The sequence below is a fragment of the Corylus avellana genome, chromosome ca9 (genome assembly GCF_901000735.1).
Source record: "Corylus avellana chromosome ca9, CavTom2PMs-1.0".
Classification (NCBI taxonomy): domain Eukaryota; kingdom Viridiplantae; phylum Streptophyta; class Magnoliopsida; order Fagales; family Betulaceae; genus Corylus; species Corylus avellana.
Window position 1 is genome coordinate 7456348 of NC_081549.1, and position 20506 is coordinate 7476853.

General features: G+C 38.7%; 1 protein-coding gene across 3 annotated transcripts in view; it reads left to right on the forward strand.

The window, feature by feature from the left end:
• Positions 1-243: 243 nt before the first annotated feature.
• The window catches only part of LOC132191281 (protein virilizer homolog), a 36774-nt gene continuing 16511 nt past the window's right edge, over positions 244-20506 (forward strand). For 2 of the 3 annotated variants that reach the window (XM_059606225.1, XM_059606226.1), the window contains exons 1-23: positions 244-507; positions 736-824; positions 1165-1288; positions 3067-3726; positions 3852-4220; positions 4302-4406; positions 4544-4726; positions 6029-6170; positions 6247-6428; positions 6542-6627; positions 6716-6764; positions 7386-7452; positions 8308-8786; positions 8863-8962; positions 9393-9526; positions 13474-13541; positions 13622-13838; positions 14305-14520; positions 14633-14788; positions 14868-14921; positions 15052-15266; positions 15359-15428; positions 15777-16099. In XM_059606225.1, the coding sequence (XP_059462208.1) occupies positions 433-507; positions 736-824; positions 1165-1288; positions 3067-3726; positions 3852-4220; positions 4302-4406; positions 4544-4726; positions 6029-6170; positions 6247-6428; positions 6542-6627; positions 6716-6764; positions 7386-7452; positions 8308-8786; positions 8863-8962; positions 9393-9526; positions 13474-13541; positions 13622-13838; positions 14305-14520; positions 14633-14788; positions 14868-14921; positions 15052-15266; positions 15359-15428; positions 15777-16099 (4163 nt within the window). In that variant the 5' untranslated portion in view covers positions 244-432. Of the gene's footprint in view, positions 508-735; positions 825-1164; positions 1289-2682; positions 2701-3066; positions 3727-3851; positions 4221-4301; positions 4407-4543; positions 4727-6028; positions 6171-6246; positions 6429-6541; positions 6628-6715; positions 6765-7385; positions 7453-8307; positions 8787-8862; positions 8963-9392; positions 9527-13473; positions 13542-13621; positions 13839-14304; positions 14521-14632; positions 14789-14867; positions 14922-15051; positions 15267-15358; positions 15429-15776; positions 16100-20506 lie in introns of those variants that run through there. The other variant, XM_059606228.1, reaches the window with a different exon arrangement.

Consider the following 20506-nt stretch of genomic DNA (forward strand, 5'->3'; position numbering starts at 1 on the left):
TGATTTGTAATTAAGTTTTTTTTTTTTTGGTATAGAAAAATAACAAATAAGTTTATACAATTATACTATCAATTTTTGAATAGATTTGGCCGAGTAGGGACTTATTTATTATTTTTTCATTATAGAAAAGTTTTTAAAATATTTTTATACTAAAAAAGAAATAAGAGTAACCACGAAACTGATATTGCATTTTGCACCCCCACAAAGAAAAAAAAAAAAAAACATAATTGTAGACGTAAAAAAGGGGAGACAAATTGTTTCTTCCCTCTCAGAGTCCACTCTTTTCTTTCTTCTTCGTTCGGGGTCGGCAAACAAAACCTGTAAAACCCCCCAAAAACATGAGTCTCAGAGTGAGACACTCGAAACCCTAGAATTCAAATCCAACGCTTGCTTGCTCGGAGAACCCGATTCCAAGACACGCAAAAGCACCAAATGGGTCGACCCGAACCCTACGTCTTGTTCTCCCAGACCTTCAACCACCCCCATCTCGACGAGTACGTCGACGAGGTAACCTACTCCCACTTTCTCAGAGTTTCGTTTCCTTAGTTTCCAAATTAAAATTAAATTATACGGAATCGTCTTTTGTTGTTGTTGTTGAATTTTTATATGTTTTGTGTGATGCTTATGTGGCTCCCTAATGAGCAATTTAGCATAGGTAATTACTTAGCGCACTCTGTTTTACGGGCATGTTAATAGTTGAATGCTGCCTTTTGCTAATGCATTGTTCTTATCCAGGTATTGTTTTCTGAACCCATTGTAATAACTGCGTGCGAGTTCCTTGAACAAAATGCTTCCTCGGCTGCTCAAGCCGTAACGCTTCTTGGGTACGCGGCGCTTCTAACCTATATGATTGTTTTAACTTATCCGCTTTAATGAGTTAAACTATAATAAATTTGGTCCGAACTAACAAACTATTGATTTTTTGAAATAATTGTCCAAATGGGTTTATGTTAAATGTGTTGGTATGTATACTCCGGGTAAAAAAAGCTCCAGTTGTATTACAACATTAATATTGGGCTTAAGAAGTTGGGAATATAATTCAATTTTAGAAGTTTTTTTGTGATGTTTGAAGTATTGGCTATTGGAACAAACTTGCTCCTAGTCAGTATTTGATGATGCATGATAGGGATTTTGTTTGTAGTGACTATTTGAATTATTTTACAGGGCTACTTCGCCTCCTTCATTTGCTTTGGAAGTATTTGTTAAATGTGAGGGGGAGACAAGGTTTAGGCGTCTCTGCCAGCCTTTTCTTTATTCTCATTCTTCATCAAATGTTCTAGAAGTTGAGGTAATCTGATTTTTGTTGCCATTTTGCTAACTCATTTGTCTATTTATTCGAAACGTCATATTGCCTGCAAATTTCAGTAAATTTATGTCGAGTTCTATTTGTATCTTATATTATTTTTACTTCGTGTGATATGTTTTTATTCTTTTTAATCATACTTATATGAATTTTGATTCAATGGGTCATTTGTATGTGATGGGAAAAGTTTAGGAAAAGGCTTTAACCACCTGCCTCTTTTCTGGGCGTCTGAAGAGTACGGACATGGTTATACTCTTGTTTTGTGGGAAATTTGAATACAGTATTGATCCACCCAGGTAGAGAGAAAAAGAGAGATCAAAGTGGCAGGAAGGCTGTATGAGATTAACATGCTTTCTGTGATGAACTTTGAACCGACCTTTCAGTGGTCAGTGGTGAGAGAGAGAGAGATCAAAGTGGCTGGAAGGCTGTATGAGATTAACATGCTTTCTGTGATGAACTTTGAACCGAGCTCCCAGTGGTCACTGGTGAGTAGATGGAATGATGGATTCCAGCTGCTGAGTTAAGGCTGTGAAGTTGGAATTGATGACAGGCAAATGGAGCAGATTGGATATTTCTTGGGAGTTAAGAGAAGTAAACTTATTGGGGGATTCGTGTGCAAGAATGTGCTAGCGAGTGTTGTGGGATCTGCATTTTCTTCTCTAAATGAAGTTTTACTTGTATTTAATTTGTGACATGGATGATATGTGTTCTTTATCCCAAACAGCATAAAAGATGTTAAGCCTCATATGTTGTATAACCTAAGCCAAATTGGTCATCAAGGTCATTGAAGGTTTTATCCTTTTTTGGGGATACAATAATGATGAACTACACCTGATCCCTGGATATCACTCCTTGCGATGGCCTTGGGATGGTAATAGAGAGTTTTTATTTATAAAAAGAGAAGGGTTACGTGAGTTTGGGGTGTAGGGATAATATATATGCTTTGGGGCTTTTTACCATATGCTGAAATTTTCAGAGGTGATGTTTGGATTTTCTCAGGCTTTTGCAACTCTTGAGATGGGTATTAGAAAGATGACTTTTTTTTTTTCCGAGGAGTTTAGTTTGTTAGGAATTCTAAGGAATGACTGGTTAGGAGTTTTGGACTTCGTGTGTAGTTGCTTTTTTTTTTTCAACATTAAATTTTATAAGGGTGTAAATGAAGTTTAATTATCCACCACCACGTGACTTATCAAAAAAAGAAAAAGAAAAAAGAATTATCCACAGCACGTGAGAACTTAGAATTATAAAATAATTAAATCTAGTTGGAGATTGGGAATTTGTTTGAGTAGAGGTTCTTTGATAATCTTTTTAATAAATGTTATTCCTCGCATTACAGTTTTTTGTAGATGTGGACTGCATATAAAGTCATCTCGGAAGACTATTTTTCTTTATAAATGGTATAGTTGTTTTCAATGAAGATGCATTGTATTATTATTATTATTTTTTTTAATTTCACAATTTTTTAATTCACAACTATTGTTGATGTCTGTTGATCAAAAGAACATATATTATCTTAGTGATATAGTCACTAAAAGCTGTAGACAAGCTGTATAGCTTGAAAATTGAATAGAAATCCATTTTGGTATAGGTGCGATAGAGTTCCCAATCAGGGGTCAATTTAGGCATTCCTTTCGATGGACTATCCCCTCAGTTTGCCTAGATATTTTGATTAATTTCTATTGTTGTTTGCCCTGTTAGACTCTTTTACATTTGTATTTTGGTGGATTTAATCACATATTAAAGAAGTCATAACTTTTTTACAGGCTGTTGTAACTAATCATCTGGTTGTAAGGGGCAGCTACCGCAGTCTAAGTTTGGTCATTTATGGAAACACGGCAGAGGATTTGGGGCAGTTCAATATCGAATTTGATGATAACTCGCTGAGAAATTTAGTTGGTTCTGCTGAGGGGAAGCTTGAAGACCTCCCACTGGCTTTGCACTCAACTAACCTTACAATTGAGGAATCTATATCCTCTTTGAATGCGTTATCCATTCCAGTTGCTCCATTGGATATAGCTATTGAGGTGAAGAGGTTTTTACAGCTATTGTTCAAGATTTTGGAGTTGTCGAATCTTGGGGATGCAGTACATGAAGTTGTAAGTACTGTGGTTTCAGCAAGCTCTTCATTTGTTACCAGTGAGTTACATTATGCTGCAGACAGTGAGAATAATCTTACATGGGGCAAGTCAAAAAGTGGTGAGGAGTTGCATGGTGTTATTGGTGAGGCCAGAGAAGAGCTTCTTCAGTTGTATAAAGTGTTTCAACATGAATTAGGGAATGGATTTGCTGACTTGTCGGCAGAATGCACTTTTCTTGATTTTGAGGCTGATTTGGTTAATTCCAAAGAGTTGGTGGATATGTTTAGCCAGTACTTCAATTTTCGTGGCGACTCCTCAAATCTTGGACATCACCAGCTTTCACAGGTGATTTATGCACTATCTTCTTCTCTCATTTGTCATACCAGGCCAAAAAAAAGGGTCTCTCTCTCTCCCCTCTCTCCCCTTCCTGTTATTAATCTTCTCTACTCTAATCTCTTACATAATTTCAGAAAGAAAATGTTGTTCTGGGGTTGAGTGTGGCTCTCTTCTTGTGCTCTGGTAGAGAGAGCTGCTTTCACTTTGTCAATAGTGGAGGAATGGAGCAGCTTGCACACATTTTTTGTCATGACAAGCCAAATTCCACTTCTACCACATTACTGCTACTTGGAGTTCTTGAGCAGGCTACTCGGTATTCAATTGGGTGTGAGGGATTTTTTGGTTGGTGGCCTCGTGAAGATGAAAATGTCCCTAATGGTACTAGTGAAGGTTACAGTCAATTGTTGAAGTTGTTATTGCAAAAACCGCGCCATGATGTTGCCTCTCTCGCAACTTATGTCCTCCACCGTCTACGATTTTATGAATTTGCTTCAAGATATGAGGTATGCTTTGAGCTTTGTGTGCTTATCTCTCTCTGTCTCTCTGCTTTGTGGGTATCTTGTGGTAACTTGATTCCTTTCCAGTGTGCAGTTCTGTCTGTTTTGGGAGGTCTCTCTGCTGTTGGTAGGGTTGCAGGTGTTACCTTGAACATGCTTATCAATGCTAAATCTCAACTCAAGAGGCTCCTGGTCAGTTGGAATAGTTTATTGTATCATTTTCTGCTAGCATGTGAGACATGCAGTAGTTAGTACTTTAGCATATTGAAGTGTCAAAGTTTTGCAATATGAGATTCTTATTTAATGTTGATTGACAAGTATTAATGCAGAAGTTGATAAATTCACATGGTCCAATTGAAGATCCTTCTCCAGTGGCTCGCGCAAGCAGATCATTGATTCTTGGTCAAACAGAAGGATTATTGTCATATAAAGCAACCAGTACCTTGATTGCTTCATCAAATTGTTGCTTTTCAAACTTCGATATTGACTTGCATTTGCTGGAACTTCTTAAGGTATATTGGTGTATTATGCATGTATGTGTGTGAGTCTGTATATGTATGTTGAATGTGTGTAACATATATGCATGGAGGTAGGTATGAGGATTTTTACATGTGTAACATATATACATTGACTTCAACGCTCACGGAATTTTTAGACCTTTGTGCGTCATTTTCAGTTTAAAGCTTATGTAGTGGGCTCTTTTGTATACTTCCTGTGTACATGGGTTGCGGCCCTTGCGCTTTTTAATACATTGACTTTACTTATAAAAAAAAAAACATATATTCATGTGTCAGTCATGTTAGAGGCACAAATGTTGTCATATTGGTGTAGTTTGAGGATTTTAGCCATTGCACATTAAAGGCTAAAATAAATCTTAACCTTATAAAGGTTTATGCTGGTATGCAGATATATTTACTCCTTGACAACATTTTGTCTAAGGTTTCTTCTATTGCCCTTGTCGCAATGTTCTCTCAATCTTTCAATTTGGTTAATGTACCCTACTGATCTACCATTGGGGTTGCAATGTTCCCTTTCCGCGATCCAAAATGACAAAAATACGTTGCCCAAGATAAAAATTTCTGAAAAAACCAAAAAAAAGAGACTATTTAGAAAAACAAAGAAAGGCACCACTTCGGTCTATTCTGAATTTTTTGTTTTAGTTTTTTGAATTTTTTTTTTCTGTTTTTGTTTTTTTTTTTTTTTTTATGCAGGGTATTTTTGTCATTTTAGGGCGGAAGGGGAACATTGCAACCCCAATGGTAGATTGGTAGGGTACATTGACCAACTTGGAAGATTTGGGGACATTGTAGTTTGGGTAGTAAATTGAGGGGGTAAGTGTAGTTTACCTGAAAGGAAAACACCGGTTACAAATTCATCTTTATATTTTCTCATGAGATGAAAGAAACCATGTAAAATGACGAGAATGAGAAACTCTGTGAGAAGTGAGGTGCTAAGGGAAAAGCATTGCTCCTACCTTTTCAGCTTCTTTGTTGCATAGAATAAGATTAATAATGTTTCTACTGTGGTCACAATGGATGGGCCAATCTGCTTTGACCATTGCTAGCCCATCAACTGGAAGGTATTACTACAGAAGCCTTGGCCATTGATCAAGACTAAACAGGACTAAGCCGGATATCTCTGTCAGGGCATGCTCCGGTTATTAATTTTATAAATTTCAACTAGTAATTAATTGGTGGAACTTTTCTTTTTCTCTGAGCTGCAATTGGTATTCTGATGTCCATTCACTTATATCTTTGGGGAACTTTGATAAATTCCTAGCCACATTAATATTCAACATGTTTATGTGGAAGCAGGAGAGGGGATTTCTTGCCTTGTCAGCTGCCCTTTTGTCATCATCAACATTGCGATCAGAAGTTGGACATGCCATGAACGCATTTGTGGATATTGCCTCGTCAATTGAGGCCATAATCTTTTCGCTTCTTTCTTGTCGCTCAGGTACTGTACCGTGTGCTATTATTATCAATCGGACTTGTGAATTGTTGCGATTCTCATTGCATGTTTTCTTTTTCAGGGTTAATATTCTTACTAAATCACCCAGAACTTTCAGCTACTGTAATCAATGCACTACGGGGTGGTCATGATGCGAATAAGGAAGAGTTTCTTCCTCTCCGGTATGCATCTGTTTTAATATCCAAGCGCTTCTTTTTCAGCCCTCAGGAAGTTGGCATGATTGTTGGGGTGCATTTGAGGGTGGTTAGTACCATTTCTTATCCAAAACTGCAATTGCTCAGTCCTGTTTCTTACTTTCTCCACTTCCATTGTGGGATTGTTCCTAACTATAGTGATTTTCGTGTGCTTTGGTGTAGGTTAATGCCATAGATCGTTTGCTTACATCAACTCCAAACTCGGAAGAATTTTTATGGCTGTTGTGGGAACTTTGTGGTCTGTCTAGGTAGAACTGATTGTCTCATTTTGAAATTCTGGATTTTTTATACAACTTTAATATTTTTTTGACTCAGACTTGTCTAAATGATTTCCAGGTCTGACTGTGGACAGCAGGCTCTTTTGGCTCTCGGATATTTTCCAGAGGTAGAGATGAGAATGCTATGTTAGCAATGTTCACTGTGACATTTTAGAAGCTTCATTTCAGTTCCATCAATACAGTCACCGTGTTACAAGAGACGTATTAGCATGATTTAATATGATATTTTCAGGGTTATTGTTATGATTCTGTTGTCATTGATTTGCCAGATACTTCTCTTGCGCTGAAATATATTTATTAAATTTGTTACATATCTATGTTATGTTATATATCATATTAGACAGCATATGTTTTACTTGCTCAATATTATTTTACTTTTGGGGGCTAGCAAAAAATTAGATGTTTGTAAGTTGGTATCAAGATGGGCTTTGAACCTAGGACTTTAATATGATGCCTTTTGAGGCTTTAACACATAATCTAGGTGGATTGTAATTTTAGAGGTTTGCTTAGGTGATGTTATAATTTACTTGGAGAAGGTTTTAGTACTAACCTGTTGTAACTGGTGCAATCAATGTAAATAATATAGAATTCCCTGAAAGCTAGTTATTGTAACATTCTGTTCAGTTGTATGTTGCCGTGTTTTCATTGTTGTTGTTTATTAGTTCTCTAATATGTAGCATCACGCTTCAGTAATATTTTGTAACACTTTATAATTATCTTTTTTGTAGGCTGTTTCAGTATTAATTGAAGCATTACATTCTGTCAAGGAATCGGAGCCAGATGCCAAGATTAGTGGTAGTCCAAAACTCTGGTTAATCTTGAAATAGGGAAAAGTACAAATAAGGCATACTTTTCTCAAGAAAGGACCAATAAGCCCCACAAGAAGTTTATGGGACAAATTAGTTCTACAACTATATTTCTTTCCAAGCAAGTTCAACCCCTCTATGAATAAAGTGCTGATTTTTGTTATTTTATAATTCCTATTTTAATGTTAATGTTTTAACCACGTACCAAATTTTAAAATAAAATTTTGCATTAATTATCATGGCATTAATCTATGAGAAACTAATTTATTTTATTTTATTTTATTTATTTATTTATTTATTTTTTTTCTGTTGGACAAGGGTAAACTCAGTTGACATCTCTGAACAACTACAGTCAATGTATTGAAATTAATATTTTAAAGATGAAATGCTAAGTTTACTAGCATCATTAAATTAGGCGATTTTAACATGCATTATTCTTCTAATGAGGTCTTTTTTTGGCAGATCAATGCTATGATAGATTTTAATAATTTACGTTTGGCCATCAGTCACCTTTTTTTCTTTATTTGGTTGGGTAATTGTTTTCTCAAAGCTTTATATGTGGTTAGTGGATTGAATTGAAATCGGCTTTTTTTTATAAGTAATCGACAAATATTATTAATAGTATAAATGCTCCCCTAATTACAAAGGAAGTATGCAAAAGGTAAAAATTGAATAGTGAAAACAAATATGTTATCAAACCTTTGCCTTGGGATGGTTGAACTTGCTCAAAAGTAAATTTAGATAGAGAAAAGCAGGCCTTACTGGTACTTTTTCCCTTTGAACTATTTGCATTTTACGAAGTAGTAAGTATGTGCTTACTTGGGTGTAATATTTGAATATTCAGGTGTTTTACCTTTAAATCTTGCTATATCTCACTCAGCCGCTGAGATTCTTGAAGTCATTGTTACTGATTCAACAGCATTTTCTCTGAGTTCTTGGATTGGACATGCTTTGGAAATCCATAGGGCTCTACTTTCCTCCTCTCCAGGGTCCAATAGAAAAGATGCTCCTACACGGCTGTTGGAATGGATCGATGCTGGTGTAGTTTATCATAAAAATGGGGCTACTGGTCTTTTACGGTATGCTGCTGTGTTAGCTTCTGGTGGAGATGCCCACTTAACTTCAACCAGCATTCTTGTGTCAGATCTGACAGATGTTGAGAATGCTGTTGGAGATTCTTCCGGTGGTTCTGATATTAATGTTATGGAGACTCTTGGAAAATTTATTTCTGAGAAGTCGTTTGATGGTGTTACCCTCCGTGATTCTTCCGTGGCACAGTTGACGACAGCATTTCGAATTTTGGCATTTATTTCCGAGAACTCAGTATGTAATTGTCTGTATTTGATGTGTGGTATAGTTAGAAAAATTTGACTTAGTTCATTATATTCTTTTGATGTAGACTGTAGCTGCTGCACTATATGATGAAGGTGCCATAGCAGTTATCTATGCAGTTCTGGTTAGCTGCAGGTTCATGCTTGAGAGGTCTTCAAATAATTATGGTAAGTTAGTATTTATTGTTTTTATTGGGTTCCTAATATGGATACTAACCGAAAAAAAAGTGTTGCTCATATGGGATTATGTGTATATGCGTAATAACTTGTGGAGGTAATTATATAAAGGCTTATAATCAGGTATCATGAGCTGTTGGATTTTATAATTTTGTTTGAGACCTTATGTGTTACTGCTATATGGATGATTGGTTTTATTTTTAATTTTTTATGCTGGTGAACACTTGTTGTGAATCGAATATTGTTCTTATCATCATTTGAAGTCTGGAGTTGTATTGCTTATTAATTTGTTCGTGTTAAAACTGGCTGTTGACATTGCACTATCATATACATTTCATAGTTTCAATTAACAATTTCTGCTGTGTTTGATCATCATCCTCTTTTCTCATGTTTGAAACATGTGGTTTTGTTCTCTCAACAGATTACCTTGTCGATGAGGGTACAGAATGCAATTCTACGTCAGATTTACTATTAGAACGTAATCGTGAGCAAAGCTTAGTTGATCTTTTGGTTCCTTCTTTGGTACTACTGATCAACCTTTTGCAAAAATTACAGGTAGGCCTTAAAATCTAGCCTGTTAATTATGTAACACTCCCTCTGTCTCAATTAAAATGCCTTTACTTTTCTTTTTGGAGTGTCAGAAAATACATGTCCACTTTCTAAAAGGGAAAGCTCTTACTTTTTCAATTTCTTATATACTTTACCTATTCTTTTTTTATTTATTAAAAAAACAATCAAAATTTGTATTAAGGTCATGCTACCTTTAATATAAAGTGAAGAACATTTTTGGAAGATTCCTACAATTTTATCATTTTATTGATAATCATTTCATCTTAAACCGAGGCATATAAATTGGGGCCGATGGAGAATGTTCTTTGAAAATTCTTTTATGTCCTTACTACTGGATTTCTGTGGGGGAATACATGAGATTTGTCATTTCAAACATGTGAAGCATCTATGTTGGACATGGGACCTGCGGTTTGGTGTATGGGATATTTGCATGACACAACTAATGTTGTATGAGAAACCCTCCTATGCGGTCATGCTGCAAAAGTAGGGTTTTGCAGCACCCAATAAAAGGACACCTCACATAAAGGGAAAAAAAAGCCAAAAAAAAAAGCGAGTAATGCTAAGTACTATCTTTTTATCCTCATAAAATCCTCCTAAAGCTGATGTGGCTTTTAAAATCACCATTGGATTCAAATTCAAGTATGATTTATCTAAAATTTAATGGTGATTTTAAAAGCCACATCAGCTTTAGGAGGATTTTAGGAAAATAAAAAGATGGTACCTAGCATTACTCAAAAAAAACCTACACCCTAATGCACATGATTTTCAACTAAAGAAGAAAGAAAAGAGAAAGAAGAGAAAGAAGAAGATCGTGGGTCTACAGACCCACGGTGCAGACCCACAGCCGGCCTGAATCTGGCCAGCCACCGAGACCCACGGCTGGGTCTCGCCGGCTGTGGATCTGCTGAAATGCTGGCCGCATGGGTCTTGCTCTGGTGGGTCTGATTTTTTGGTTTTTTCTGATGGGTCTTGCTCCGGTTTGGGTCTGGTTTTTTGGTTTTTTCTTTGGTTTTTCACATGGCTCCAGCACCGTGAGTGATAGCATGGCTCTGGTTTTAGGGTGATAAAATCCTAAAAAGGGTTAACCTTCCCCTCTTGGTTTTAGTTTTGAATCCAAAATTGAATTTTGAGGGTGACGAGCCAGCATTTGTTGAGCATAAAATCTCCAGCGACGAAAAGATGGCATTGATGGCAGGACTCTGCGAGCTGGAAAGAGCCGAAGGGGAGAGGAGAGAAAACGCTTCCTCTAAAGGAATCGCAGCAGCAACTGATAGGCCTCCCAAGAAGCAACCCAAGACGTTCGGCAACCAAAAAGACCCATAAACCTTGGAGAATTGGGCTGGACTGGAAGCTGTGCAGAGAAAGGCGACAACATAGGGGCTGAAAAAGCATAAGAGACACCAACAGCAACACCAGATCTCGCCGGGTTGACCCAACCTCCGACAACCCCATAGCCAGACCTGCCACCCATAACAAACTAACCAGCTTCTCTGTCGAGACCTCTGGCAAAGAGCACAGCTCTGAAGACCCAAATTCAAAAACCCAACGCCTGTGGATAATTCTTGGAATTGGGCTCAAAACCTAGACTTGAGTCGACAGAACCAAATCCAAAGACCTTGCTGACCTGCTTGGGCTTAAAAGAGCACATCCTATGAACCCTGAAACCTTTGGGCTTTAAGCCCAACCCAATAGGATGACCCAACCAGCCTTTGACCTGGTCCAGCTCAGAACAGATGCGCCCTAGAAGCTTTTTCAGGTAGCGAATAACGAAGAAAACTTTCATCCCCTTCTTCGCTGTGATGCTAGTGATTGCTGCCGATGAACCAGGGCAACCAAGTTCAAGCTCGAAGCAATTCACTGGCGTTCTCACGTTCTCACCGCCATTCGCCAGCTTAGAACAAATCGCTACCAGGAGCAGATCAAGAGGACTCACAGACAGCGGCTTCAACCCACTAGACGCCGAGGATAGGATAGCCGCATAGGAGTGACCGGATGAAAGGACACCCTCCAACTGCTTCCCCTCCGGAGAGAACACCTCAGAAACTAGCGGCCGATCCTTTGTTCCGAAGAACTCCCAACATCGGCCACAACTAACTCATGAAATGATGCCAACCCCACCCTTCACGGCCCTCAGGGAGCCAAATAACCCCTTTTCGGCCTCCCTCAACGTAGACAACCACCTCTAAAAAACGGCTGGCCTTGTTACCACCCCTACGGACCATCAAAACCTTCACATCCTCACGAAAGGATTTGACAAAATCCTTCTTACCCGGAGACATCAACGCCTCCTCCACCATGGCCACCAACCATACAGAACACTGAAGACCCAGAAAAATAAACCCAATGAACCCCTTCCTCTTTTTCTCCAAGCGAAGCTTTGGCCTTCCTGCCTTCGCCAAAAAGGAGAAGGCTTTAGCTTCCACCGAGAAATGACGCTCCATCTCAGACTTGCCTGGTAGACCTAAACAGCTCATGAAGCCATTCCAGCAGCAAAATGTTGGAAAGACCGGCAAGACCGAAGCAGAAACAAAGCACAAGAGTCTGACAAACCAAGAGCCGACGAACCAGAACTGAGCTCTAACGGGATGCGCCTGCATACGCCTCCGCCAGAGGAGAGAGAGAAAGAGAAGAGCGGAAGACAAAGGAGAGAGAATGGAGAAAAGAGTTTGTCAATATATATATATATATAAAATTGAAATATCATTAAAAAGCGCTAATGTGCAATTCAAGTACACTGAGAGTATAGAAGAGAAACACTAGAGAAAGCAAGTCAAGAAAATCATAAAAACTTAGCAAATTAGGATCTATGGCAGCTGTCCAGTGATAGAGTTTTGAAAAAGAACGAAACTTTTACTTGATATATTAAGTGGAAAGTTGATTTCTTTCTGGCATTAGAAGTGGAGACAGATTAAAAGAAAAATGTTGACCAGTTTGATAATGAAGCGATCCTTTTGTCTTGAGACTCAAGGATTACATGAATTGGACACCTAGACACGCAAGTCATGGGGCAAAATTGAGTCCACATAACTTACATCGACTAAGTTTCTTTCTCATCTGAGAGCCTAGGATTGAAGCTTTGGAATTGCTCTAGAGAAGCAGGTAAGTTTTTATATGATATCTGCTAGAAAAGGTGTTTATTCGGGAATGCTGTTTACTAGAAATGGGTGACTGATGTAGTTTTAGATCTGTTGAGATGCTGGCCAGTTGATTTCTTGTAACCGTTAACTGAGACATAAGTTGTTGAGAAGTGCTACACTTATCAAAATTTTTTCTCCAAAGTTAGTTCTCTAATGATGTGTCATCATGGATGAGATCTATTATTTTGGAAAGTGTGAGATGGTGACACATCACTTGAGAATCAACTTTTGGGAAACTTTCTTTTGGGAAGTGTAGCATTTCTCTAAGTTGTTTGATTGGCCGTTAACTATCAAGTAGTTAAGTGCATGCAAGTTATTCTTGAGATTATGGCCAAGGCAGCTTTGTTCTTAGTATTCTTATCTTATGTGTGTTTTGTATTCAGACCAGATAGTATGAGGGATGTCTTGGATTGACAGGTAGTCGTAGAGCTTTATTCTTCTATTATTTATGGTACAGAAAGCGTGCAAGCATTTGTTTTTAATAATATTCTTGTTTAGTGCACAAGATTTGTTTGTCTTCTTTTAGTATCACCTTTATCTTTGGTCTCTTCTACTTGCTTATTCCTGTTTGTTGGTCTGCCATCCCTCTTTGTTCTGATGGTTTACTGGGAGCAAGGTGTCCCATAGTTTCTTTACACATGTAATACTTCAAGACTGCCTACATGGCTATATAAGAATTGGCTTGGCTTATATGAGATCTAATGCTTATCCTGTTTGATTCTATTAGTACTACCTGTTCACATATACCTTTATCAAAGCCTCATTTGAATAGAATCTGTTTTGCCATGCCTATAGGAAGCTAAGGAGCAGCACAGAAATACAAAACTAATGAATGCTCTTTTACGATTGCATCGAGAAGTAAGGTAATTGGAATTTCCTTCTGTTTTGCATTTGATAGTTGTGGGGAAGTTTTCTATCTATAATTGAATATTTATGATTGCAGTCCAAAGCTAGCTGCATGTGCGGCAGACTTATCCTCTCCTTATCCAGATTCTGCACTTGGTTTTGGAGCTGTGTGCCATCTTATTGTGTCAGCACTTGCTTGTTGGCCGGTTTATGGCTGGATTCCTGGCCTTTTCAATACTCTGCTTGCTAGTGTTCACGCTGCCTCTTTGCTGGCCTTAGGTCCAAAAGAAACCTGCAGTTTGCTATGTCTTTTGGTATGCAAGTTTTCCATTCTCAAGGAGTCTTTTTTTTTATTCTTTTTATAACAAGGAGGACCCTATACATGGTTAATCAATTAAGTGTTGTACTGTGCTAGTGCACGAGTAAACCCAAGGTGCTTGGATCTTCCCTCGCACAAGCACTGAGTAAGCCCAGGGATTTGAACCTTGGCTAACAATGTGGGGGGCATACCCACTTGCCATCCAGGCAGCCCTGGGGGGACAAGGAATCTCATTGATGTTATGATTATCAGCACTATAAAACATAGAATTGGTGTAGATATGTTTTTGTTGTTTTGTTGTTGACTAGATGAATCTGAATTTTTGGTGTTCTAGATTCTGATTCATTTAATTAGTTGATATGTGTCATGTTTTTTCTTGTATCAGCAATACAATTATGTTGACAGTTTTCAAGTGCAATGTTTGACTAGTTTTTCTTCCTAAATTTCTTTTGTATTGCAAGAATGATTTATTTCCTGAAGAAGGTATCTGGCTTTGGAAAAACGGAATGCCCTTGTTGAGTGCCTTTAGAACATTAGCCATTGGGACGCTACTGGGGCCTCAGAAGGAGAGACAGGTCAATTGGTATCTGGAGCCTGCACACCTTGAAAAGCTGCTTAGCCAATTGATGCCACAGCTTGACAAGCTTGCTCAGATTATCCAACACTATGCTATATCTGTATGTCACTTTCCCTTGGATTGTTCTCTTTCTTCTTTGGCATTGTTAGGAAAAGATGGATTGGGATTCGGGTTCTTCTTTGTTGTCTATTTCTGATTGTACTTTCAAATAGGCACTGGTGGTCATTCAAGACATGCTACGAGTTTTAATAATTCGTATTGCTTGCCAAAATGCTGAAAATGCTTGTGTACTTCTGCGACCCATATTATCATGGATTCGTGATTGTGTTTCTGAGTCATCTTCTCCATCAGACATGGAAGCTTACAAGGTGAACATTTTCTGTCATTATTACAGTCTAGAGTTTTAGTCTGGTAACTTGGATGTAATTCTTTTTTATCTGTTTTCAGGTTTACAGATTTCTTGATTTTCTTGCTGGCTTAATGGAGCATCCCTGTGGCAAGGTTTTTTTTCTTCTAATTTTTAGTAATTTTTTTTTTCTAATTTTTGTATTATGTTTTAAACTATATATGCCATTAGGTTCAACACCTCATGGGTGCAATGGTTTTTACTTGCAATGACATTCTTTTTCAGGCACTATTGTTAAAGGAAGGTGCTGTTCAGATCCTTATACAAATGCTGGAGAGGGGTTTTGATTCCATTGATTTGGATGCAAAACAGATTCTAGATGGTAAATCTTCAGCTAAATGCGGGTTTACTTCGCTCAGTTGGTGCACCCCTGTATTCAAGTCCATCTCACTACTTTGTAATGCACGAACAGCACGACAATACCCTGGCAGACCCAATCTGTGAGTAGATAATTCATTCTTTATATTGATTCTTTCCTCTTAAGTGGAGAATCTAACCGTGTAAATCTCAAATTTCTTGGATGGTTTATCAGGTGCAAATTTGAAAATTTGAGTCCTGAAGACTGTTTGCTGATTTTATGTTATCTCCTTAAGTTTTCTCTGGTAACTACTAGCTCCTTACCAAATAAATGAAGTTTTTTTGTCCAAGTTATTCAGCTGCTTTGTATATGTGGTTAATTCTTAGAAGTTTTTGTTGTTTTTCATGAAATGCATTTCTTCTGAGAAGGAAAATGCATGACCTTGTGACAAATTGAGTATCAAAGATTACTAGTCCGGAAAAAAGAGAGAGTATCAAAGATCACCATCAGTCATAAGATGTTTGCTTCCTGTTATGTATTAGGTCACATTGATATTTGTTATGTAGAATTTAAATCAACTTCACATTTTCTTAAATAAATTGGGTAAACATTTAAGAATTGATAGTGATGGAGAATATCCTTGGTTTTCCAGGTCCTACCGGTTGGAAAAGAGTTGCTTGCGTGTCTTACAGCCTTTAGTGAAATAGGTTCTAGGAATGAAGGTCGAAGTGCTCTGGCAGCTATTTCCATTCACATCCAATCTGCTATTCAGGAACCTGAATTAGGGAGAAGACATGAAAGGGATGCGATATATGATCTTCTTAGTGAATTTGAGTGGAGGAATTCCCCCCCTTTGCTATGTTGCTGGAAAAAGCTGTTCAGTTCTGTTGATATAAAAGATTTGTCAACTTATGCAATTGAGGCTGTTGATGCATTGTCTTTGGGTGCTTTGCACTTTTGCACGGATGGGAAAAGGTGAGTTTTTGTCATGCATTATATGGATTTTGTGTGCATGTATTTGTATATAGACTTATTCATCTAGATGACTAGGATTATCATCATTAGCAAGTCACTTTAGTTATGTATATGTGGATCTTAATCTTGTTTACTTTCCCTCTTACATTCCTCATCAATCTTGTTTGCTTTTGAATGCTGTTATAATCTTTAGGTGGTACTCTCTCTCTCTCTTCCCTGTAGGCGGCTTGTGTAGGCACGTCTCACCATCTATTTGTGCTTGTGTGGTGACTCTCTTTGCTTTTTAGCTTCTACGAGGCTATGGCTGTCTAGTTAGTTGTCTTTGTCATTGTCTGAGGAGGTTGCTGCAAGGTTAACGTTTCGTTGAGTCTGTTAGTGTTGCAAAGGTGGTGGTTGCTCTGCGATCGGATTTTCTGGTCATATATTTGTGTAAGCTGAATCATTTGTGTTTTCGGTAGAGGTAGGAGATTTAGTGTTAAAAATTGTTGAAAGGAGCATGGGTGTCTCTTGTGCAGTTTATTTGGAAAAGGTGAGTGTGGCATGGGCATGAGCCTAGGCTTGTACAAGCGGGGCGGTTAACCCTTTTTTTAGGCGGTTATAAAAACCTGTTAAATGCCTAAGGCGGGGGCGGTTTTAAGGGTAGAGGTAAGCGGTTAATAACCGCTAATTGCCTACCCTTATATATAATAATATATATTTTTAATATAACATCAAAACGGCTCCGTTTTGGTGTTTAACATATATATATATATTAGGGGTGAAAAGGCGGTCTGCTAACTGTAATTGTCTAGGCGGTTAGTAAAATCCACTAACCGCCTAGCCGGTTAACCGGCGGTTAGCGCTTAGTAGAGTTACTAACCGCTAACCGCTTTTCAAAAAAAAAAATTAAAAAAAAAAAAACCAAAACGATGTTGTTTCTATGGTAATAAGATAATATCACTACATACGACATCGTTTCATGTGTGTGTGTATATATATATCCATTGACCATCTACTCCTGCATTGTGAGGTTGCAACTAAGATATGGAATGTGTTTCTTTAACTTTTTGGAGTTAGTTGAGTTATGCAACGAAAAGTGGGTGATTGCTTGGGGAGTTGGAGGGGACAGTTGGGTAATCGGCTTGCTTTGCACATATGGAGTCTGATTCCATTGTGTGATGTGGTGCCTATGGTGAGAACGGAATGCACGCAGCTTTGAGGATCGTGAGAGCGGCATGATTGAGTTGAGGAAATTGGCGTTAAATACTGTCCCAAAAAAGTGGCACAAAGAAGGCCCAAAACACCATCAAAAGGCCCAAAAGCCCATATATAAAAAGTGGTTATCAACCGCCTGTTATTGGTTTTAATAATTGCTAACCACCGATTATAAAATAACCGTTAACCGCCTAAGCGTACTAGTTGCAATAACTGTTTTAGGCGGTTGCGGTTAGTGGTTAGAGCCAATCGCCCACCATAACTGCTTGTACAGGCGTAGGCATGGCTATCGAAGAAGCACGGATCCGTGGTGGTGGGCTGAAGAAGTTTGTGAAATCTTGGAGGGTTGACAACATTGCTTTTATTGTATAGAAATGCTCAAACCGCCACGGTTGATATCTGGTGTTGACGGAATATGGTGGTAGTGGCTGGCATAGTTTCATCGGTATACTAGAGGGTTGAGAAGGAAAAGGGTGGAACAATTGGGCTCTCAAGTTGCGAAACGTCACACCTCTCTTTGGTGTGTTATTTGGTGGTGGATGAAGAGGTGGAACAAGTGTGCCTCTCCAACCATTGTTTGGTGGTGGTAATAGAGCAACTTGTTTGGGGGAAGCTCTTCATGGGAACACATTGACAAATAATGTGGTGCGGCCTCCAACATCCATGAAGCTAATGGGTTTGGGTGGCTTAGAGACATAAAAGGTGACCAGTCAGTTGGATAGCTTTGTTGATGAGGTAGTCTCTAATTTTTCTGACTCTTTTGATTGGGCAAAGGTGGTAAAAGGAAAAGGATTTCGTTGGGATTGACTTTACCTCTTTTGGTGGGTAAGGAGATGGGTCATTAGAATAAGGACAAGGAAAGCAGGTTGATTGCCGGGGTGGGTGATGCAAGTTGTTTGGGTGGCAAAGATTCTACTAGTTTGGTTGGGCTTGATGTGTGTTATGCAGAAGGGAATGGTCTATCAGGTCCAGAATTGGTGCTATGCACTCCGGAGGAATCCTTTGTTTGTGAGCCTCTAAGTTTTTGTCCCCCTAGTGTGTTTGCCAAACTTGAGTGTTTAGGGCCAACGACTTCAAGTTGGTTCCTACAAAAAGTGAAGGACATCCACCATTTTGTTGGTCTATCATGTGAAGGGTTTTAAGGGGTGCAATGTTTACAGCCATTGAAGCGAGTCATAATCAGGAGGGATGAACTTCCAACTCCCAATGAGGCATCAGAATTAAAAGAGAACTAAAAAGATTATTTGGCTCTATCAATTATGATTCTATGGGTGGCACTCAAGCCGAAGTAGAGTGAAGTGGAGGGGTATTTCAGTTTGTCCATGAAGCCTAAATTGTTATCATGGAATGTAAGAGGGTGAAACAAGGCAGCGAAGCGCCTTGCCTTGGAGTTAGAAACTTGCTTGGGAATGAAAGTGGTAGGGGGAACTTTACTTGCCCCCACCCGAGCAAGCGAACTGTCAATGGTTTTGCAATTATAACCTCGAATTATCGAAACTTGCTATATCAAGTTCTCTATTATTAGCCCCTTTTAATTGCACCAATTTGTTAGATTTTTTTTTTTGATAAATAAGTGATTCATTGAAAAGTGCAGAGGGGCGCAACCCTAGTACACAGGAAGTATACAAAGAAAGGCCCCACTAAAGGCAAAAAGAAGAACATAAAGATAAAAATTGAGGCACATTAAAAGCTTCGGCCCAATGGAACAGAGTTTGAATAAACAACTTTTTGAGCTCTTCCATTGACCTTTCTTGATCTTCAAAACATCTTCCATTTTGGTCTCGCCAAATAATCCACATGACGCATAGTGGTGCAATTCGCCATACCTCCTTAGCTGAAATATTGTCTCGCTGACTGCGCCAACAAGCTAACAAGTCTACCACGCCTCTAGGCATGACCCAATTAACAGCAAAAAGAGAGAAAACCATACTCCATAAAGCTCGGGCCACTTTACAGTGAAGGAGAAGATGGTTTACAGACTCACCACTGTGCTTGCACATACAATACCATCCCATCACAATGATACCTCTTTTACACAAATTATCCAAGGTCAAAATCTTTCCAAGAGTCGCTGTCCACACAAAGAAACTAACTCTCAATGAAACTTTTACTTTTCATGTACTCCTCCACAGGAAAGAGGATGTCCCGAAGGACGAAAGCTTATGAAAAAAAGACCTGACCTCAAAGATATGTCGTTTAGGAGTCCACTGCATACAATCCGACACCCCCACGTGATTACGGAAAGTATATAACTTCCCAAAAAAAGCCATCACCACCTCTACCTCCCAATCCTGTACCGCCCATGAAAAAGGAACATTCCACTGTATAACACCATTGACCAGCTGCATATGATCCCTAACCCATGCCTCCTTATTACTTGCAATTCGAAATAATGCAGGAAATGCTTCCTTTAAGGACTGATCCCCGCATCAAATATTGTGCCAAAATCTAATGTGGGAGCCATCTCCTACTTCGAAGGTAATAAATTTTGAGAAAACTTCCCACCCTCTCTGAATATGTTTCCACACCCCAACTCCATGAGGGGGCCCTCCACCACCTTGGTACACCATCCACCGTTCATACACCCATACTTAACTTCTACTACCAACCTCCAATACATTTCCCTTTCCATTGCATATCGCCATAACCTTTTACCCAATAAAGCGAGATTGAAAGTGCGCAAGTTTCAAATTCCTAAACCACAATCTTGCATGGGAGAACAGATCTGAGCCCATTTCACTAGATGGAACTTGGGCTCCTCATTTAGACCACCCCACAAGAAATCTCTTTGTAGCTTCTCCAATCTATTCGTCACACTCACAGGAATAGGAAATAAAGACAAGAAATACGTAGGGAGATTGGACAAAGTACTTTTGATAAGTGTAAGCCTCCCGTCCTTTGATAAATACATTTTCTTCCAACCTGCCAATTTTCTTCCCATCTTCTCGATAATATCATTCCAAATGGTTATAGACCTGTAAGGCGCCCCCAGAGGAAGACCCAAATATGTCATAGGTAATCCTGCCACCCTACACCCAAAAATGTTTGCCAACCTATCAATATCCTCTACCTCACCAATTGGAACAATCTCAGACTTTGACAAGTTAATTTTCAGCCCCGAGACCGCTTCAAAACATGGAAAAAGACGCTGCAGATTTCTGAGATGTTCCTCATCGGCCCCACAAAGAATCAATGTGTCATCAGCAAACAACA